Raw genomic sequence first — 18875 nt, forward strand, 5'->3', positions numbered from 1 at the left:
AATCTCAAGTCAATGATGTAAACTTCTACCTTAAGGAAATAGAAAAGAAGAGCAAACTAAATCAAATATAAGTAGGAAATAACAAAGATTACAACAGAAATACATGAAATAGTGAATTAAAAAACAATAGAGAAAATCAGAAAAACCAAAAGTTGGTCCTTTAAAAAGATCAACAAAATTTGCAAATCTTTATCTAGGTTGATCAAGAAAAAAAGAGAGAAGACCGAAATCACTAAAATCAGAATAAAGCAGGGGCATTATTACACTGTTATTATGGTTTCTGTTGTGGTAAGATTAGTTTCTTTCTCTTTCTTGTTTGCATTTTTGTTCAAAACCCAGGGTTTTGCTCTTTCTTGTGTAATCGTGGTAGTGATCATCGTTTTGAGGATTCCAGGTGCAGGACTCCCTTGAGGATTTCTTGCAGGGCTGGTCATGTGGAGGTGAACTCCCGCACTTTTTGTCTGTCTGGAAAATACACTGTTTTTCCCTCATTTCTGAAGGATAGGCTTCCTGGGTATAATACTCTTGGCTGGCAATTTTTTTCTTTTAGTATTTGAATATATCATGACATTTTCTTCTGGCCAATAGAGTTTCTGTTGAGAAGTCTGCTGTTCGTCTGATGGCAGCTCCTTGATGCTGTTTTCTTGCTGCAGTCGTTGTCTTTGAACTTTGCCAGTTTGACTGTATTGGAGAGGATCTTTTTGGGTTGAATCCATTTGAAGATCTCTGAGCCTCCTAGATCTCAAGTTCCCTGTCTCTCCCCATACCTGGGAAGTTTTCCATTATATCACTGAATAGATTTTCCATGCCTTTTACTTTCTCCTCCCCTTCTGGAACACTCATGATTTGAATGTTTGTGTACATAAGGTTGTCTGCTAGCTCTCTTAGATTTTCTTCATATTTTAAAATTCTTTTTTCCTTTTTTTATCTGCCTGGATTGTTTTGAAAAGACTATCTTCAAGATCAGAAATTCTTTTGTCATCTTGTTCTAACCTGCTGCTTAAACTATCAGTTGTGTTTTTTATTTCACTGACTGAAACTTTCAGTTCCATGAGTTCTGCCACATTCTTTCTTAAGGTATTAATCTCTTTCTAAATTTCTTCCTTCATACCCTGGACTTTTTTTTTTCCTGTTTCATTATGTTCTCTAACTGAGTCTTCTCTTATCTCAATGAGTTTCCTTAAAATTGTTGCTCAGAATTCCTTTCAGTCATTTCAAGGTTTCCTGTTCTATAGGGCCTGGTATTTGACAATGATTGTATTCTTTTGGTAGTGTCATATTTTCTTGGGTTTTTGTTATCTCTACATTGATGTCTGGTCATCTGGGAGAGCAGTTGCTTCTTCTGTTACTCTGAAGTGGACTTTGAGGAGAGAGACATCCTCTTCTTTTTCTGGTCTCCACTGGTGACATTCCTTGTGTCAATGTAGTTGAGGTCTGGCAGGTCCCCTGCATGGTGGCTGTGGTGGGCCACCTGTGTGGAAGTGGTGTTTTCGGCATACTCCTTGCTTGCTTCTGGGCTGGGGATGCTGCCCTCATCTCCTGCCTAGGACCCCGGGCCTGCTCCAGAAATGCTTTCTCCATAAAAATTAGTTTGCTCTCAGTAGGAAGACTATAGTCCATATAAAACATCAATTAACAAAACCAAATAAAAAAACCCAAATATTATTCAACTCCCCCCCAAAATTATATGGGATCGTTTGATAACACAGGAGTCAAAGGAAAATACATGGATTTAGCTTTTAAACAACTATTACCATGCCTCAGACCACATGAAATCAGAAACATTTTTAGCAGATGAAAAAATTTACACACAATATTCTCAATGACTCAGTGACATCATTGAAACTCTTTTTAAAAAGATTAAGCTTTCTAAAAAAGATCAAACATATTATTTCATTTTCAATTTTGCAAGATCATGTACACTTAGCAGTCACATTTTGATAAATCTGTTTTTATGTGACATTTCTGAAATGAACTAAAGTTTTAGATTCATCGATTTTTGTTAATGCAGAACACTTATTGATATAGTGGTATTAACATTTTGCTTTGGTGTTACACTCACAGTGCTCTTAAATAATGGCCTGGTCATGGGATGAGACATACTCACAAACAATTAGTACCTGTGAAAAGAATATTCAAGTTTCAGGAGGTGAACGGTCAAGGACCAAATTAAAGTTTGGTAAAAGGAAACAGCATAGAATGCTGGGCAGGAAGGTTTAGATTTTCAATTTTATTACTAAGGTGTGCAGACTATAGCATTAAAAGGAAGAAGCAAAAACGGGGAGAAAGGGAAGTGAGGGGAAAAGGTGATGGTGGTTACCTTTTTACACATTTCAGTTTTGATCTTGAGCAGGTTGACTTTGAGGCACTCCTCTACTTGCCCTGTCTGCTCCTGGGCTGCTGCTTCTTCAGCACATAGACTGGAGATCTGTTCAGGAGACACGAAAAACAAGGCCACCCCACTGAGCACAGAAATGAGCAAACAGTTTCAGAAGCAGGTGAGTCTGGTGATTCCAACCAGCGCTGGACACTGCAGTGTCTGGGCTCCTTCCTCACCAGCCAGTTGCTGTTTCACAAGTTAGAGATGGCACTGCTATCACCAGAAACCCTGGCATCTCAACATGTCAATTTGCTGATCCTTCTACATGTGTGCCCAGGGCTCATCTCAGACAGCTTCCTAGGGGGTTTCACGCCTCTCCTTCTTGCACTGGATGCCAGGCTCCACTCTCCTTCGCAATGACTGGCACACAGAATTGAAAACCAGTAAATATACATATCTTTATGCTGTCAACACTGAGATTGGAGTCATATTGTTCCAGGACTTGGCACAAAGAAGGCTACTCCCCAGTTCCAAAGGAAGAAGGTTATACAGCCAAGTAAAATGCTAAAAGCAAATGCTTGACATTTACAGAGGTTCACGGTCAACCCAGACTCACAACTTGGAGGCATGCATGTGCGCACACACACACACACAAAGGAGTTCTGAAACACAGCCCATAGCAAATATAAAAAACTTAAATTTCTTTGGATAGTTTCATGAGTAAGCTTCTTTGAAACACCTTTAGCTATAATCTCCTAAAACTGATATGTTGAACAAGGATCTCTATGCAGATTTTTCTAGGTAGGAAGTCAAATAATTTCCAAAGACAGGCACTTCTTTAGAGCTATTATGGGAACACTTTTATCTTTCTGGCAAGTCTTGGGGTACTCTGTGTTGATCATACAGAACAAGGAGACAGGAAGAAAAAATTACACATAAATAGGTATAATAAAAGAACATCTTCATTCAATAGAGAATACAGAACCAACACTGTGGAGTGACAGGACTAATGCCAAATCTAATTCAGTGCTACAGAGAACCAGGAACTGAGACAATGGAGAACCTAGAAGGGGAACTTCAACTAACCATGGATTCAGGGAAAAAAGGCATAGTAAAGAACTTTTCTTCAATAAAAACTTCTTTGACCAGCACTGTTCACAACCAGTTCTGTACCCAAATGTTACCTCATCTGAGCAGTGCAGCTGTAGCTGAGGATCTAGTCGGTAATCTAGAGCAGACTCCTGGATAATAACCCGGATCTGGTCTTCGCAGTCTGAAGACAGGCGCTACATGTGACAAAGGGAGAATACATCATCCTATCAGAAGACGTCAGCTTTTTATTTGGTCCCTTAGCCCCTGGCTTTGGGGAAAGTATGAAAAAGGTCTTGAAAATAGGAGTAGGCTAAGGACTTCAAAACAGAAAATTCCCAGGGACAGAGGTGGCTCCATAAATACACCTCTGTGGAGAGCCCAGGCCAGTTTACCTGGTCAGCGTATCTCAGCTTGAGGCAAGAGATGACTTGACCTTCTAGCTCTGAATCATCCTTGGCCTTAGTCAGGATACCATGACAGAATTTAGGAATGTCAGCTTTACAGGCTTTCCTTAGCACAGGGTTTAAGCGGTAATCTAGAGAAAAAAGCAATACATACAAGATTAAATATTCTACGTGGATTCACAAATTTTTAGAAATTTACCTTCCAAAATGGGGAATAATATATCGATGACCATGACTACAACCACTGATTTGTCTATTCAATATATGTTTACTGAGCTCTCACTATACTGTTTTTAATCAGCAATATAATTTAAAAAATACTTTTGAAGGTCCCCAGGAATCCTTCTACTCTGCAGCAGCTCTGTGGAGTTTTGTGGTCCAATATTCTAAGTACAGTAGTCTTCACAAAATCAAGCAGACATCAGCAACCTTCCCCATAACAGATAGTTTGAAAACACTGAGAAGAAAATATCCAACTCACTTTGCTCATTAAGTTACAAGGTCTTGCAATCCACAGCTGAAACTTCTCTGTTCTAAAACGGATTACCCATATATTCCACTACCATACTCATGAAGATTTATTAAATCTCTACACTTGTCAAGGAACTCTAGCCCTGATTCCTTTTGTATGTTCTTCAATGGCAGTTTTCTAGTTTTTTCAGTCTCCTCTTTTCCCATTCCCTTTTTTCTGGATACTCTTCAAAGGAAGAGTAAGTTATTTTGCTTATATCCAGACTCCTCCCTTAAAAGTCACAGGCAACAAAGCACCTCACTCAATTCCCTTTAAGCTATACTCAATGAGAACAGGAAGGTCAGGCCAAGATATTACCTGTGTTCTGTGTGATCTGGCGCTTAGTTATCATCTGTTTGCATTTGGGATCCATCAATTCACTGTTTTTATTTTGCTTCAAACACTGCAACATGTTTTTAGAATCTGCTTCTGGACAGAACCTCTGCAAAGAAATAAATTTTTATAAAAACAGCTATCTATCCAAATACGGCAATTAACCCCATCTGTGATCACTCTTACACCTAAGAGAGAGCTTATCTGAAGGTATCATTTAGTACAAGAGGAACAGCCAAGCCTGAATAAGCAACCAATCCCAAGTCCCCTTTCTTATTTCCCACTGTTCTCTCCACTACCTCTTGGGTTCCTAATGTGCATGGGATTGATTCCCTATCTATATGGCTATTTTAAATTACATGGCATCTCACAAGCTTAATTACTGTTTAAGCATGAATATAACATTCACGTACCAGGTGGGCAACCAGCCCTTAAGCCATATCTACCCAACCTCAGTGGGAAAACCTAGGAATTACACACCAACCAATGTGAACAGAGATGTGGAATAAGGACTCACCTGCTTCAACTTAATAGGGGCTTTAATCCTACCAAACATGTGGGGCTAGCCTCTGTACATTTATTATTGTCCTGTAAGCCAGAGATCAATTTTGGACTAGTAACAAACTCCATTTCCATCTGCTAATCCATAGGTCTGATAAACTCTGGTTGAGACACGTGAGCATCAAGCCTCCCTTCCTAGTTCTCTGCCTCTAGTTCTCTAAATCGTATGTGACTATAATCTACTGATATCTTAATATGGAAATGTGTACTGATTTTTATAAAATCTTTTTTTTTTTTTTGTCTTTTTTCGTGTCCAGCAACGGATCGCAACCCTCAGTGTCGCGCCCGTACCGGACCGGGACTGGCAACGGGATCGCAACCCTCGGCGTTGCGCCTGCACCTCACTCAGCCAGTGAGCGGGAACCGGTCTGTATGTGGGATCCAAACCCTCGGCGGGAGCGCCACTGCGCTCCCAAGCGGCGCACTGTAGCAGTGCGCCACCAGGACGGCCCTGATTTTTATAAAATCTTACAAAGCTCTCTCAAATCGGAGCCTGACATTTCCACTTTTACATATGACTCAATTGTACCAGGCCCAGCTAAAGAGACTTACACTTCTAATGTCCAAAACTCTCTTTGGAATTTATTTGATAGTGTAAAGTATCATTTTATTTTAAAGGAAATGCTGTAATAAAAATGTGGAACCTTAAGTTTAATCCCTTCGTATGTGTGGATAGATCAGTGAACTGTCATGTAGGCACTCAAGTCAGCCCTGCTGCAGGGAATGTTCACTAGAGGAGTAAACGATGCAAAAGAAATTATAGAACAGAAAAATCTTTCGAATGTGATAGATGGATGATCAGGATACTCAATGGGGGTTTTCTCAGTACACCAACAGTTAACCACCCTTAAAACGAATCACATATTTACTGGACATCTATTTACTTGTGCCTCAGGTCAAAGTGAGATCAGTTATCTTAACTCTATGGTTTTAAAACCTGAGCATGCATCAGAATCACCTGGAGGGCTTGTGAAAACAGAGTGCCTGCTCCACTCCCAGAGTTTCTGATTCAGAATGTCTGGGGTGAGTCCCAAGAATCTAAGTTCTCAGGTGATGCTGATGCTGATGCTGTGACCTAGGGACCATATTTTGAGAACCACCATCTTGGCTGTATAAAACAGGCTGAAAGAAATGTATGTTACAGTTTTTATTTGCACTGTTCTCAGTCCTTGTTTCCAGATCACTTACCTTTATCATCTGTTTGCAGACTCTCATGAGAGTGTAATCTAGTTCTGGGTCCATCATCTCTGTCTCCTGCAGCTTAAATACTTTCTGGTGGCAACGGGTACTTAGCTGTTTCTTGTTTTCTTTCAGACATTCAATAATCTATGGCATAAGAGTTATGGTCAAGTTAAAGGATAAATCAGGGATCGATAATCCATGTATTCTGACTGAGACATTCAGTTCATAGGGGGTCTCCCTATTTTTCAATCCAAGTACCTTTCATTTCTAATTCCCAGTCAATAGGAATCAGGGTTTTCTCATCAAGGAGAATTATATTTATAAATTTGCCACCTTAGGGCCAATCGCAAACCAAATTATATAAAAATTCAGGATGACTAGCAGCCTGCACTGGAGTCCAACGGGAGGGAAACCCAGTCAGGATTCCTGGTTTCTTTTACCTTCTAAAGCTCTTCCTTGTCAAGACTCTTCTTGAAGCATACATTAGGCTCCCTGCATTTCTAGAGCAACAACCTGACTAGACAGTATGCACGAGCCCAGAGGTTCAGGTCAACTCACCATTTATCACATGAGAATAGATAGTTAGATGCTAGGTCTGAATCAGACCCAATCCTTAGGCCTGACAAATACACAGTATCACAGGGCAAACTTATAAACAAATAACTACAACGAAAAAGGTGAGTGATAACATAAAAGCATAAAGTGTCATGGGATAGATTTTAAGTATATCCTAACATCTTCCCTTCCCTACCCCTTTAGAGACTATAAAAAATATAAAGAAGAAAAGCAGATGGGAAGCTACAGCAGCTAGGGCTGTTGCACAAAGTCATGAGACTTCTATGAAATTCTAAAGGTACGACCAGGAGTCACCAACTAGAAAACACTAATACCATAAGACAGACGATAAATAAAGTAAATCAAGGACTCAAAACCGAGGGAAAAAGGTATAGAGCAATCAAAACAAGAATTCAACCCAAATGACACTGAAAACAAAAACAAAAAATATGTAACTGGTGGTCTTTCTAAAAAGCAGAATGGACACAGCTGAAGAATAAATTAAGCTGGGAAACTGAGCTGAGGAATTACCTCAAATATAGTATAAACAAACAAAAAAATAGAAAGCATAGAAGAAAAAGTTAAGAGACACTGAGGACAGATTCAGGTGCTCCAACTGTCTAATAGGAGTTGTAGAAGGAAGGAAAGGGAATGCAGTATTTGAAAGAACAATGACTGAGAACTTCCTAGAACTAGAGGCAGACATGAATTCTGAGACTAAAAGAGCCAACTGAGATAAAGAAAAAAAAAACCACATCTAATCACATCGCTCTGAAATTAGATCATTAAAGATAAACAGAAAACTCTAAAACCTATCAGAGATACATTAACTACAAAGAAATGAGAATCAGATGGATATGACACTATGTTGGCAACAGTAGATACAAGACGACAAGTAATTATCTTAAAGGCTAAAGCACCATGGCATTGGCCTTAGAGGTAACTGAGCCACCGGGAGAACCTCAAAAAAACAAACAAACACAAACCCATCACTTGTTTGTACTTCATTTCTGGCAATTCCGAGTAGGGCCCTGTTTCTGTGTATATTTAAGAAAAGTTTCCTAAATGATTCTTATGTGACCTGTAATTAAGAACTTCTCTGCAATGGGAACACAGTGAGGGAATAATTAATTTTGGAGGTGCAGAGTATTGGGAAAGCTATAGAGAGGAGAGGACACTTGAAGGATCATTGGAGTTTATTAGGCAGAGAAGGTGGAAAAGGATGAGGTAACCTGAAAGAAGGAAGACAATAAATAAGAAACAAAGAGCAAGCAGGTGAGGAACTTTGGGAAAAGAAGTCTGGCGTAGCTTAAGTGGGGATGATCAGGCTGAGCAGGATGTGCTGGCTCCTGTCACAACAGCAAAGAATTAATTATTAAAATGTTACCTTCACATACCTGAGCATTGCCATACTGCACCGTGGAACAGTAGTTCTTGATGTCACTCTTGCAGGCTTCATACAGATCTGGTTCCAGACGGATGTCTTCTGTCTGCAGAGAGGGTGCCAACATGGAAAAGTGAGCTTATTTTAGGCTGGAGATGTCAGATGTTCTACAGACCTGTTGACTGAATTTTGTCTAGTGACGATGACTTCTGCACTGCAAAGTGACAGCAGTGTGGCCATGCAACAGGAGAACTGGGATTTACTTTCAGTTGTGCCACCAACTAGCTGCATGGCCTTGGATCTTTTGTGCAAATAAAATGCCATGTCTACCCTGAAAAGCTATGGCTGGTCTTTCACAGGACTACTGTCAGATAAATTAGATATTATGTGAAAACCACTTTATAAAGTTAAAACCGTTATGTAAATGTAGGGTTCTACTTTTATTATTATTATTGTTTTACCAAAAGAGCTAGGCTGAAAGCTAGGGAACCAACACTTCCAGTTTGAAAAAAGTTGCCATTATAACAGGACATTTAGGCCAGTTCCACTTAAACAGAATTGTCAATGAATCACTGCCACTATATGTGAAAATTTGGTAAGTAGTTTTTGGGATATTAATGGTGTTTGGTCTCCATTACTATTTTTTGCTTGGACTAAGGTGAAACAGTATAATCCACAGCACGAAATGTATTAAAAATATTTTTAGTTGTCTTTTAAACAGGGTTTGGCCTTAATCTCAAAAATAAAGCAAGAAGTTTCCTCTTAGAGTGCACACTATGGAGGACCTCTCAATATTCATTTTGCCTCAATGGTTACTAAGCTCATCAGTTTATGGCATTTCCCTGGAGACTGCTATTGGTCAGGGAGTGGGCACAGATCCCAAGCTGACACAATCAAATTGAAGGGAAGGATCTTTATCTAATGATAGGGGAGGTTTTTCTCTCTGTATTTTTCCCCTCTTCTTGCTGGAGATGAATATTGGAGCAGGTGGCCCAGTTGTTGTTGACAGTCATCGTGCAGCACGAGGGAAACTGGCCTTAGGATGAAGCTGATGCCAAGGACAGAAGAGTGGAGAGGAAAAACCCTCGATCTTTGATGACACTACTGATCTAAGGATTGTATAATATGCTTAGAGCTTGTCTTACAGCTGGACTTCCCGCTATGTGTGGTAAAATATGTTTTATCATTCAAAAACAGTGAAATAAGAAACTTATTGTCATATAGTAAAATTTTAGCATGTGGCTCCAAGATTTAACCACTGATCACAATAGTGGCTGAAATCTTCTACCTTGCCCTAGCCCCCTACCCTAACTTTGTAAATCCCAGCCCCTAAAGTTTCTGGGACACATTACCATCTCTAGCTCCTCCACGCGGAGCTGCTTGCGGCACTTGAGAGACACCCTGTGCTCCTTGGCTTCCTGTAGAGTGTCATTGCGCACGGTGGTGCTCAGGCAGATGACCACGTCCACCCTGCCGAGGAAAGGAAAAGGCCTGAGACTGGCTGGAGCCACAGGAGGCAGACGGCCTGAAACTGGGCTGGGGCAGGGGCCACACCATTTACCCAGAATTCATGACCTGCTGTACCACATTTTTAAAAATCTTTCCTGTAACTCTCATTGTCTTTTTCAGAGTACTAAAAGCATCAATTTGACTACATGTGTCATAGATCAGGCAGCAAACTGAATGCTGACTACATTCCTGACTTGAGGGGAGGCCAGACAGGGGATGTGTGCAAGGGCAGTTCAATACTTGTTTTTTTAAACACAGAGAATGATGCTCTTAACTCTGAGACTGTGCCTTTTATGTACTGTGAAACTCATTCCTGAGAGCTACAGAAACCTGAGCAAAATGGGGGGAATGTGTTCTAGAAATGTGCCTTTTCAAAGAGCAACACAGAAGAATTTGGGCAACCGTGCTATAAAAATTTATCAGTCTCCTCATTAAGACCTACTTCTGAAATGAATCAAGTTTTTGTTTCTTCACTGACTCCATAAAAGCCCCTGCTGTTTCTCTGAAGAGATGATATAATGGGATGGTGCTGGGGGGGAAGTCAGCTAACCTCTTTGACCCACACTGCAGCCTGCTTCTCTAAGTACACAATTTGTAACTGCTTCCACAGTTACACAGCCTGAAACTGGAAAAATTAAAAAATGCACCTTTAGCCTGTGGGTTCTCTATATAAGAACTACCACCACCAGGTGTGACTCTAGGCAGCTGTGAAGATGATCTGTCCACAAAACTCAAGTGTTTCGTCACACTACCAAAGGAGCTACGCAGGAGGCCTCCAGGGCTAGTCCTGCCAGACAGCAGGAGGCTGCGTAACATTTTGGGAATTCACCTAGTAGCTAAGAGAGACTCTGGGGAAGCAGAACGAATCAATTAAAGGCAACATACTTCTTTTTTATGTTAGGGCAAAGTTTCAACACATCCTCCTTGCAAGCCATTTTAAACTTGTAAGAGAACCGAAAATCCTTCATCTGCACCTGAAAGATAATGAGAAAGAAAATCAGAAGCTCTGTGACAAGTTCTAGTCAACAGTAGTGGGTGACATTTTATTCACATAGCTTTCAGAAGCCTGCTTACAAGACCCCATAACTTGCCTGCCCTCTATCTCTCTTAGACTTCATGAACTGCCAATCTCTCCATTACTCCCTCTGCTGCAGGAACACTGGCTTCCCTGCCATTCCAGTCACACACATGCTGTTCTCTCTGCCGAAAGTACTCTTCTCCCAGATCTTCGCATGGGTTGCTCTGCCACTTCCTTGAGGTTTCTAGTCAAGTACCTTCTTTTGAAGACCCCTTTCTCCTTCACCATCCAAGCCCTACTCTGCTTTTTCCTCCTAGAACAACCTGAGCATATACATTAATTTGTACACTTGTTTTTGTGTTTTTCTCTTACAAGGATAGAGAGTTCATGAAGGTTGTGGGTTTGTCTCCCCACTGTCTTCCAGTGCCTGGCACTTCAGAAGTGTTGAATGCACAGTCAGATAGTCTATATGCCCTGAGAAGTGGTCAGTTAACACAGCAGACTGGATTTCATCTTCTTTGGAAGGAAGTGCTTGCTATACAAGTTGAGTATCCCTTATCTGAAATTCTTGGGACCAGAAATCGTTTGGATTTCAGATTTTTTCAGGTTTTGGAATATTTGCATTATATTTACTGGTTCAGCATTCCTAATACAAAAATCTGAAATCTGAAATGCTCTAAGGAGCATTTTTGAGCATCATGTTGGTGCTCAAAAAGTTTCAATTTTTGGAGCATTCTGAATTTCAGATTTTCGGATTTGGGATGCTCAACCTGTACCAGAAACACTTCCTTTAGTTACATGTGATAACTATGAAGGGTACAGTTTAACCTTCTTATTCAAATGTCAGTTGTACGTTGTATGATTTAAAAGAAAAGAAGGCTTAGAGTCCAGTGTGTTGATACACATTTAGGCCGTTGCACTGAATAGTTACACAAAACAACAGATTCCAGTGACACTAACTGTTAAAGGAGAAGCTAAAATACTTTATGCAAGCAATGTGACTGAAGCAAGGAAAGCCTACTTACTTGTCTCTATCCCCATTAGACTATATGCTCCCTAGGGGTTAGAGACTATGTCTTATTTATCATTGCATTTCACAGAGCTTAACGAAGTGCCTGGCCATAGTAGATAAAACACACATTTATTGAAAACAAATAAAAATAGGATATATGTTTGGAGAGCGGGATAGGGAGATTGGACAAGGGACATAAAGAATAAGTATAATTTGTAACAATATACACACTAGTAATATTGATTTGATCAACTTATGTCAACATTGAATCCCAAAAATATGTATAATCAATTATGATTCAATAAAAAATATATAAAAAAGTTTTTTAAAAATAGGATATATATTTGGAAAAAATGACTTTTCAGAGAATATCAGAGGTGCCCTGATATTCTAAAAGAGGATGGGATTCAGTAACCATCCACAAAGATAAGAGAGGAAATCGACAGCCAGGGATCACTGACCAGCTGGAAGTGGGTGACTCCAATGGCACACTTCTCATTCATTTCTTTCTGGTGCTTGTTTTGTATCAGACACTCCATCAAGTCCCCAGAGTCTATCTGGTTATCTGCCACATCCTGGGGAAGATAGTATACAATTATACTTCACTCATAACAAGTAATAAACAAAACTTGTAGCCTCGGCCATGAAAAATGGAAATGGGACTGATTTTAGAAAGTTTCACAAGAAATATACATCATAAATTATATCAAAAGAAGCTTGGGGAAACATAAAGGATAAACACACAGTGGAATAAAACAGAGAAAGTCATTTTGCATGAGATAAGAATATGTACCAAGAGTGCTTTTATTGACTTTTCCTGTATGATGCCAGCAGCAGGCTTTTGAGATACTATCTAACATAGTGTCTTGGTCAGATCCTCATGGTTCCTGGGTGTGTCACACTCTCACAATTTAGGTTGTTCAATAAGTGAATAAGGGGCCGGCCTGTGGCTCACTCGGTAGAGTGCGGTGCTGATAACACCAAGGCCACGGGTTCGGATCCTATATAGGGATGGCCGGTTTGCTCACTGGCTGAGCGTGGTGCTGACAACACCAAGCCAAGGGTTGAGATCCCCTTACCGGTCATCTTTAAAAAAAAAAAAAAAAAAAAAAAAGTGAATAAGTACTAAAGTAAGAGAATTCACTCAATATTGAGGTACAAGGAGACAGCTAGAAGGGAAAGACATTATTACTGCTAACATTCCTGGGCTGATATATCCAAAGCAACTCAGCCATATTAATGGGGCTTTTCTGTTCCATCTTTTTTTTTTTTTTTTTTTTTTTTTTTTTTATTATAAATTGGCCACTTATAATTGTATAAATTTATGGGGTACAAAGTGATGTTATAATTTATGAATACAATGTAGAATAATTAAATCAAGCTAGTTAACATATTCACCACTTCAAATACTTAACATTTTTTGTGGCAAGAACATCCATCTTTTCTTATGAAGGGCATCTTAAAAACTGCTGCTCAACACATACCCGGTCACCTTCAAAGGCTAATCAAATAAGATTCCTCAGGAGGGTGGCTCCTCTCTCTTGATCTTTTTTACATTTTCAACTTTAACTTGTGAAAGCTGGCTATCACTCAGGAGTAATGTACGCTGAAGATAGAGGTGAGTCCAACATACTCAGGGGCCAGAATCTCAATGAATTTGGTTCTGTTTCTACCCCTTGTTCCTCCAAACATCACTTACGTGGCAAAAGTTCTGAATTATGGGCTCGCAGGCTCTCATCAGCAAGGCTTCTATTTGAATATCCTGTAGAAGATGAAATATAATAATTCTGCTTTAGAAATAGCCATGGGTGGAGGAAGAGCAGTTTCTCTTTCTGAATCAGTAGCATCTGATGGGCAAATAATCTAATATGTACATTTGGGAAGTATTCTAGTATAGTATTTAAGTTAGACCGCTCCAGAATTGACAGAACTGCTCCTCAATTGTACTTTGAAAGGCAAATTTTATAGAGGCAGATTCACTTTCTACCTGAACAAAAGAGGAGACAGAATTAAGAAAGGTGGGGTGAAAAAACATTTAGCAATAATATTAGAGTATGTAAAGCCTTTGGAATTTTTCCAAAATGCTAAGCAGTTCAAAATAAAAATAGGGGTAACTGACATCTATCTTTAGTTTGTAAACTCATTAAGCCAAATCACTGCCTTCAAACCAGATGACAAACCACTTCTTCTAGGGAACACATTAAATGCCTTTAAGCAGAGTATCTCTGTGCAGCACTAGCTGCTGAAACAACATCTTCCTTTGAAGAGTTATATACACCCAAGAATGTTCTCATAAGCCCACAAGGACAATGAGAATGGGAGAGGAGATGGCAGAAGATGAGAGAAAGCACAAACTTTTGAAAACTAGAAAGCAAAAAGGACTGGTTGAGAAATGTAATTTTATGTACTGCCAATTTTGACAATGCAAATAGTTCAAAAAGGCTTATGATAAAAAAAATAGCAAGTCCCCATTTCTCTGATTTCTGCCCCCATTAGACAACTTTAACATTTTTAGCTGTCCCCTCCCACAGTAATAATCTCTGTATTTATGACTAATATGTCTATGCTTATGAGATTTTTTTTAATCCCAGTTTTTATATTTTAGTGGGTTTCTGGATGGAACAGGTATAAACACATGCATTCCATCTTCCATGTTTAACTGGAAGCCCCAAGCTTTTATTATATTAACCATACACACATTACCAAATGACCTAACTACAAGAGCTAAGAATAAAACAATAGGAATGCCTGGATTTACTCTTAAATGTGATTAACAGATTTGAAGTACAGCTACTATCTTTTCTTAAGGAGGAACAAAGGTCTAATCACCATGATAATTCTAATTTACAAAGAAAACCAAAGGGCTAATTGTATAGAGTGTTTTTCTAGAGAAATGAGGGAAGGGGTTCAGGAAGCAACACAATATACATCTTCATAAAGCAAACGGGGAGAATTTGATTAGGTTTCTTTTGATTGACAGAGAATATGCATTCTCAAGAGTCCAGAAACAGTAGAACTAAGCAAAAGAGGCAAAGCTGCTGGCAGGCAACTCTCCTCTGCTGAGTAAGCTGCACACTGCTTACCTCTGATTCTAACTCGGTGAGGTTGCCAACTATATCTCTGCACTCCACGGCCAAATCATCCAGATGGTCCTGGAGGCACTCAAGCTCCTGAGAATAAAAAGGCAAGCCCTTGGCTTTTATCCGTCATGTAAAATGAACAAGGAAGTTGAGATACCAGTGCCCACTTCCTTTTCAGTGGTCCTCCTTTTCTCTTCTTCTACAAACTGTCTCACTGAACAGAACACAAAAGCTTTATTTGAAGGCTGGCCAGTTACTCAGTTGGTTAGAGCATGGTGTTTGATTCCCCAAATGAAGATTGTTGAAAAGATAATTACTTGATGTAGCAGGGTGGTTAAAAGGGCCAAGGGGGTAAAACAGCCATGCAAATCTCCCAGAAGGTCAAATCTACAAGTCCAATAAGAACAGATCTTCAAGTATCCTCAAAGTTTAAAAATCTTATCAGACCTTTATCCCATTCCATCAACAACCGACATTCCACTTTTGATCTGTGTTTTGATCATTTTTACCTGCTGTTTTAAATCTACACTTTGATAATAATCATTGAACAACAAATTCTCAGTGAAAAGCATGGATTATTTTAAGACTCTCCATAAGGTAGGTGGGGACATGGGATCTGGGACAGATCACAGAGCTGGTAGCTCCTGCAAGTCAAATCTGGGATTCTAACCTCAGACCACATCAAAAGGATTCTGAGGGAAATTCCAAAACATACGAGCACACTAGGGTTTGGGTATCTAAAAGCTATCTTGACGGGCCGGCCCGGTGGCGCACTGGATAAGTGCGGCGCTTGGGAAGCGCTGCGGCGCTCCCGCCCGAGGGTTCGGATCCCACATGCAGACCAGTTCCCGCTCACTGGCTGAGCGAGGCGCGGGGGCAACGCCGAGGGTTGCAATCCCGTTGCCGGTCCCCGGTCCGGTATGGGGGCAACACTGAGGGTTGCGATCCGTTGCCGGACACGGAAAAAGACAAAAGACAAAAAAATAAAATAAATAAAATAAAATAAAAGCTATCTTGTCTGGGCTTTGGAAACTGAGCTGGAGCTACCCTGTAGCATTAGTCTATTACTATTCCTTTCAGAGGTTTAGAGATTTTAAGTATAACATCAGCTCACTTTCCCAAAGCATACCAATAGCAACATCTCAGCAAAACGTTCTGTCAAAGAACCAAGTTTAACTTACTGACTTATTCTTCAAGAATCTTTCTGTTTCAGAATGAGAATGGGAAGGGAAGAGAAGGGTTATAGCAATTATACAATAGCCAGCATGGAAGAAGGGAAAAAAAGCCATCTAAAGGAAAATGCACTGAACTTTTTGGAGTAAAATATATGGCTAAGGGAAAAATCCCATTCATAGAATCCTTTTTTAGGTTTAGCTTCTGAGTGATGGGTTGCAATGTACTGCAGCTTCCTAAATGTTTACTGAGGGGTATGAAGGAAACTATTTCCTGGGATTCCATATCACCATATCCCTTGTTTTATTGGACAGAAGCAGCAGAAAGTGAAACTACAGGCATTTTCTAATGATAAACCTGAATTGTAGCAGGCTCAGGAAGCAGAATGCTGAAAATTATATTCCTATGCCCAAGAGGCATGAGTAGGGGGACCCACGTTGCTTCTTAAAATGTCCAATTTCCTGTCTATGTGACCTTTTAATTTGTAATACTTTAAATCCAGAGGGTGTTTTGTAGTGATACAAATGGAACCCGGAAGCCTGAGTTCACTCCTTATTTTTGTATTAGTGTGTAGCTTTAAACGGAGTTAATCCTTACCGCTTCCTGCTTTAAGGTGGAAAATGTGCTACCTTCCCATGTAACTTGCAGTAATGCATTTTTTTTCTTCTTTCCCCTAAACTGGGCATACAATCCTAAGGAACCTTCATGGCATGCATGTAATTCTGGGGGTGCTCTTTTCTTATGCTTTCCTATATGGAGAGGGTATAGTATAATGGAGCAAATGCCTAGCTAGGATTAAACTTAGTTTTCTTTTCCTCTTTTTAAAAATTTAATTGTACATATTTGTGGGGTTTGGTGTGTTGTTTCAATACATGCATATATTACACAATGATTCACTTAGGGTAGATAGCACATCCATCCCCTGATTTTTTTCTTTGTCATGATTATGGTCAAGATTCTCTTTTCTAGCTATTTAGAAATATACAGTACAATATTATTATCTCTAATCAGCCTAGACTTGAGTTTTAGATTAGAAAGTAATACACTTTCTATCTTTCAATACACTTTATTCCCCTGAGTCTCAATTTTGTCAACTAGGTGGGAAAAAATAATTCCATTTCTACATATCTTGTGAAACTGTTCTAGGGCATACACACTATTCATGTATACCAATATTTACATACATATGTATATATTTATATCCTGTTTATCTCAAAGGGACTTAATGTGGCTTATAAAAGTGAGAAAAGAAAGAAAAAAGCAAGATAAAATGAATTAAAAATGAGTAAAAAAGAGGAAATAAAAAGAAAAAATGTTAAGGAAAAGTGGAATGGACAAAATCTATGTACATGCTAGAGGTAGGCCACACCTTTGGCTATGGGCTTTCTCACAGGCAACACAAAGAGGGAAAAGAATCAATCAATTATAAAATATAGTAACTGTAATATAAAACAAACTAGCTGCTTAGGAAAAATACAATTTGTGATATGAAGACCAAAGAGAAAATTTTCCTGAGGACTTCTTCTAGAGGGAACACTGAATAACATAACAAATTATGTATGTAAATTAAACACAGAGATGGACTTCATGGTGTTTGTAGTCTATATGAACATCATTATTACATGATAAACAGGAAGCTACGTCACCCACCTGTCCAGTCTCTGTCTTCTCACTACACCATTTTCCTAGATCAATCAGGCACTTATCCTGGAGGGCAGGATCTAGCTTAACATCCATGGCACGTTGGTGTAGGATCCTTTGGACTTCAGCTCGGCACTCTCGTGAGAGCTATGTGAGAAAGAATAAGCAAAATACTTTAAAGGTAACAAAACAAACACATGAAAACACCAGACAAAGGAAACTTGTCAGGAAACTAACAAATAACCATATAGTTTATCTCCCAAACTTTATACCTCAAATTGTTTCCATAATAAGAATGAAATGTTTAGGAGACTTCTAAAAGCCCTTATCTTTAAAGTAGGTTTCTTGAAGAAAAAAAATTTAAAAATAAAATAAATGCCCGTATCTCTAGGAATACAATTATACATTCAGCATTTTCTAATATACTATATGAAACAACATCCATTTCTGAGAGTATCTTGGTATAAGGGAAATGGATTCATTCAGATTAGGTTAGTCAGAGAGGTTTCTGTTGGTTTAGCAAAATTAATTTACTACTCTATAAATGGAGAGTAGAACACCAGAACCGGTTCAGGAGAGAATATATACTTGGTTCAAAAGAACTGAGTTCAAGTTGACCTAAATCATACCAGCAAGTAACTGCAGAAGCAACAGTTACTACAGGTCAGGACCAGACTCTTCTAGATGAGTTATGCAGAATTAGCAGAGGTTGAAGCAGGTGAAAATGAATACTTTTGGAAGGACCACAAGAAAGCTGTCATGGACAGGTGCAGTTAGTCTCTTTTCCTGAAAAAAGCCAGCACACCTGGGCCAGGGGGATGGACAGTAACTGCTTAATGGGCATGGGGTTTCCCTTTGGAGTAATGGAAGGTTTTGAAACTAGATACAGGTGGTGGTTGTACAACGTTGTGAATGTACTAAATGCCACTGAACTTTTCTCTTCAAAATGATTCATTTTATATTACATGAATTTCATCTCAATTTTTTAAAAAGTATAAAATTTTTAAAAAAAGCACTAGTATACCAGATTCCAACCCTTTCTTCATTTACATAAGAAAAACTCCTACTATTGGGACTAGCAAGAAGCCAGGATTTGGCAG

The 18875-nt window shown here is 39.3% G+C and overlaps 1 protein-coding gene across 1 annotated transcript in view; it reads right to left on the minus strand.

Annotated features, from left to right (window-relative positions):
- The window catches only part of GLG1 (golgi glycoprotein 1), a 140335-nt gene that overhangs the window by 9280 nt on the left and 112180 nt on the right, over positions 1-18875 (minus strand). Inside the window, exons 12-23 of the mRNA XM_008572774.1 lie at positions 17785-17922; positions 14965-15051; positions 13581-13643; positions 12343-12456; positions 10737-10825; positions 9695-9812; positions 8356-8448; positions 6410-6547; positions 4646-4769; positions 3805-3947; positions 3505-3606; positions 2321-2428 (exon numbers count right to left, since the gene is read on the minus strand). Of these exons, the coding sequence (XP_008570996.1) occupies positions 2321-2428; positions 3505-3606; positions 3805-3947; positions 4646-4769; positions 6410-6547; positions 8356-8448; positions 9695-9812; positions 10737-10825; positions 12343-12456; positions 13581-13643; positions 14965-15051; positions 17785-17922 (1317 nt within the window). The remainder of the gene's footprint in view (positions 1-2320; positions 2429-3504; positions 3607-3804; positions 3948-4645; positions 4770-6409; positions 6548-8355; positions 8449-9694; positions 9813-10736; positions 10826-12342; positions 12457-13580; positions 13644-14964; positions 15052-17784; positions 17923-18875) is intronic.

Source organism: Galeopterus variegatus, unplaced genomic scaffold (genome assembly GCF_000696425.1).
Source record: "Galeopterus variegatus unplaced genomic scaffold, G_variegatus-3.0.2 Scaffold835, whole genome shotgun sequence".
NCBI lineage: Eukaryota > Metazoa > Chordata > Mammalia > Dermoptera > Cynocephalidae > Galeopterus > Galeopterus variegatus.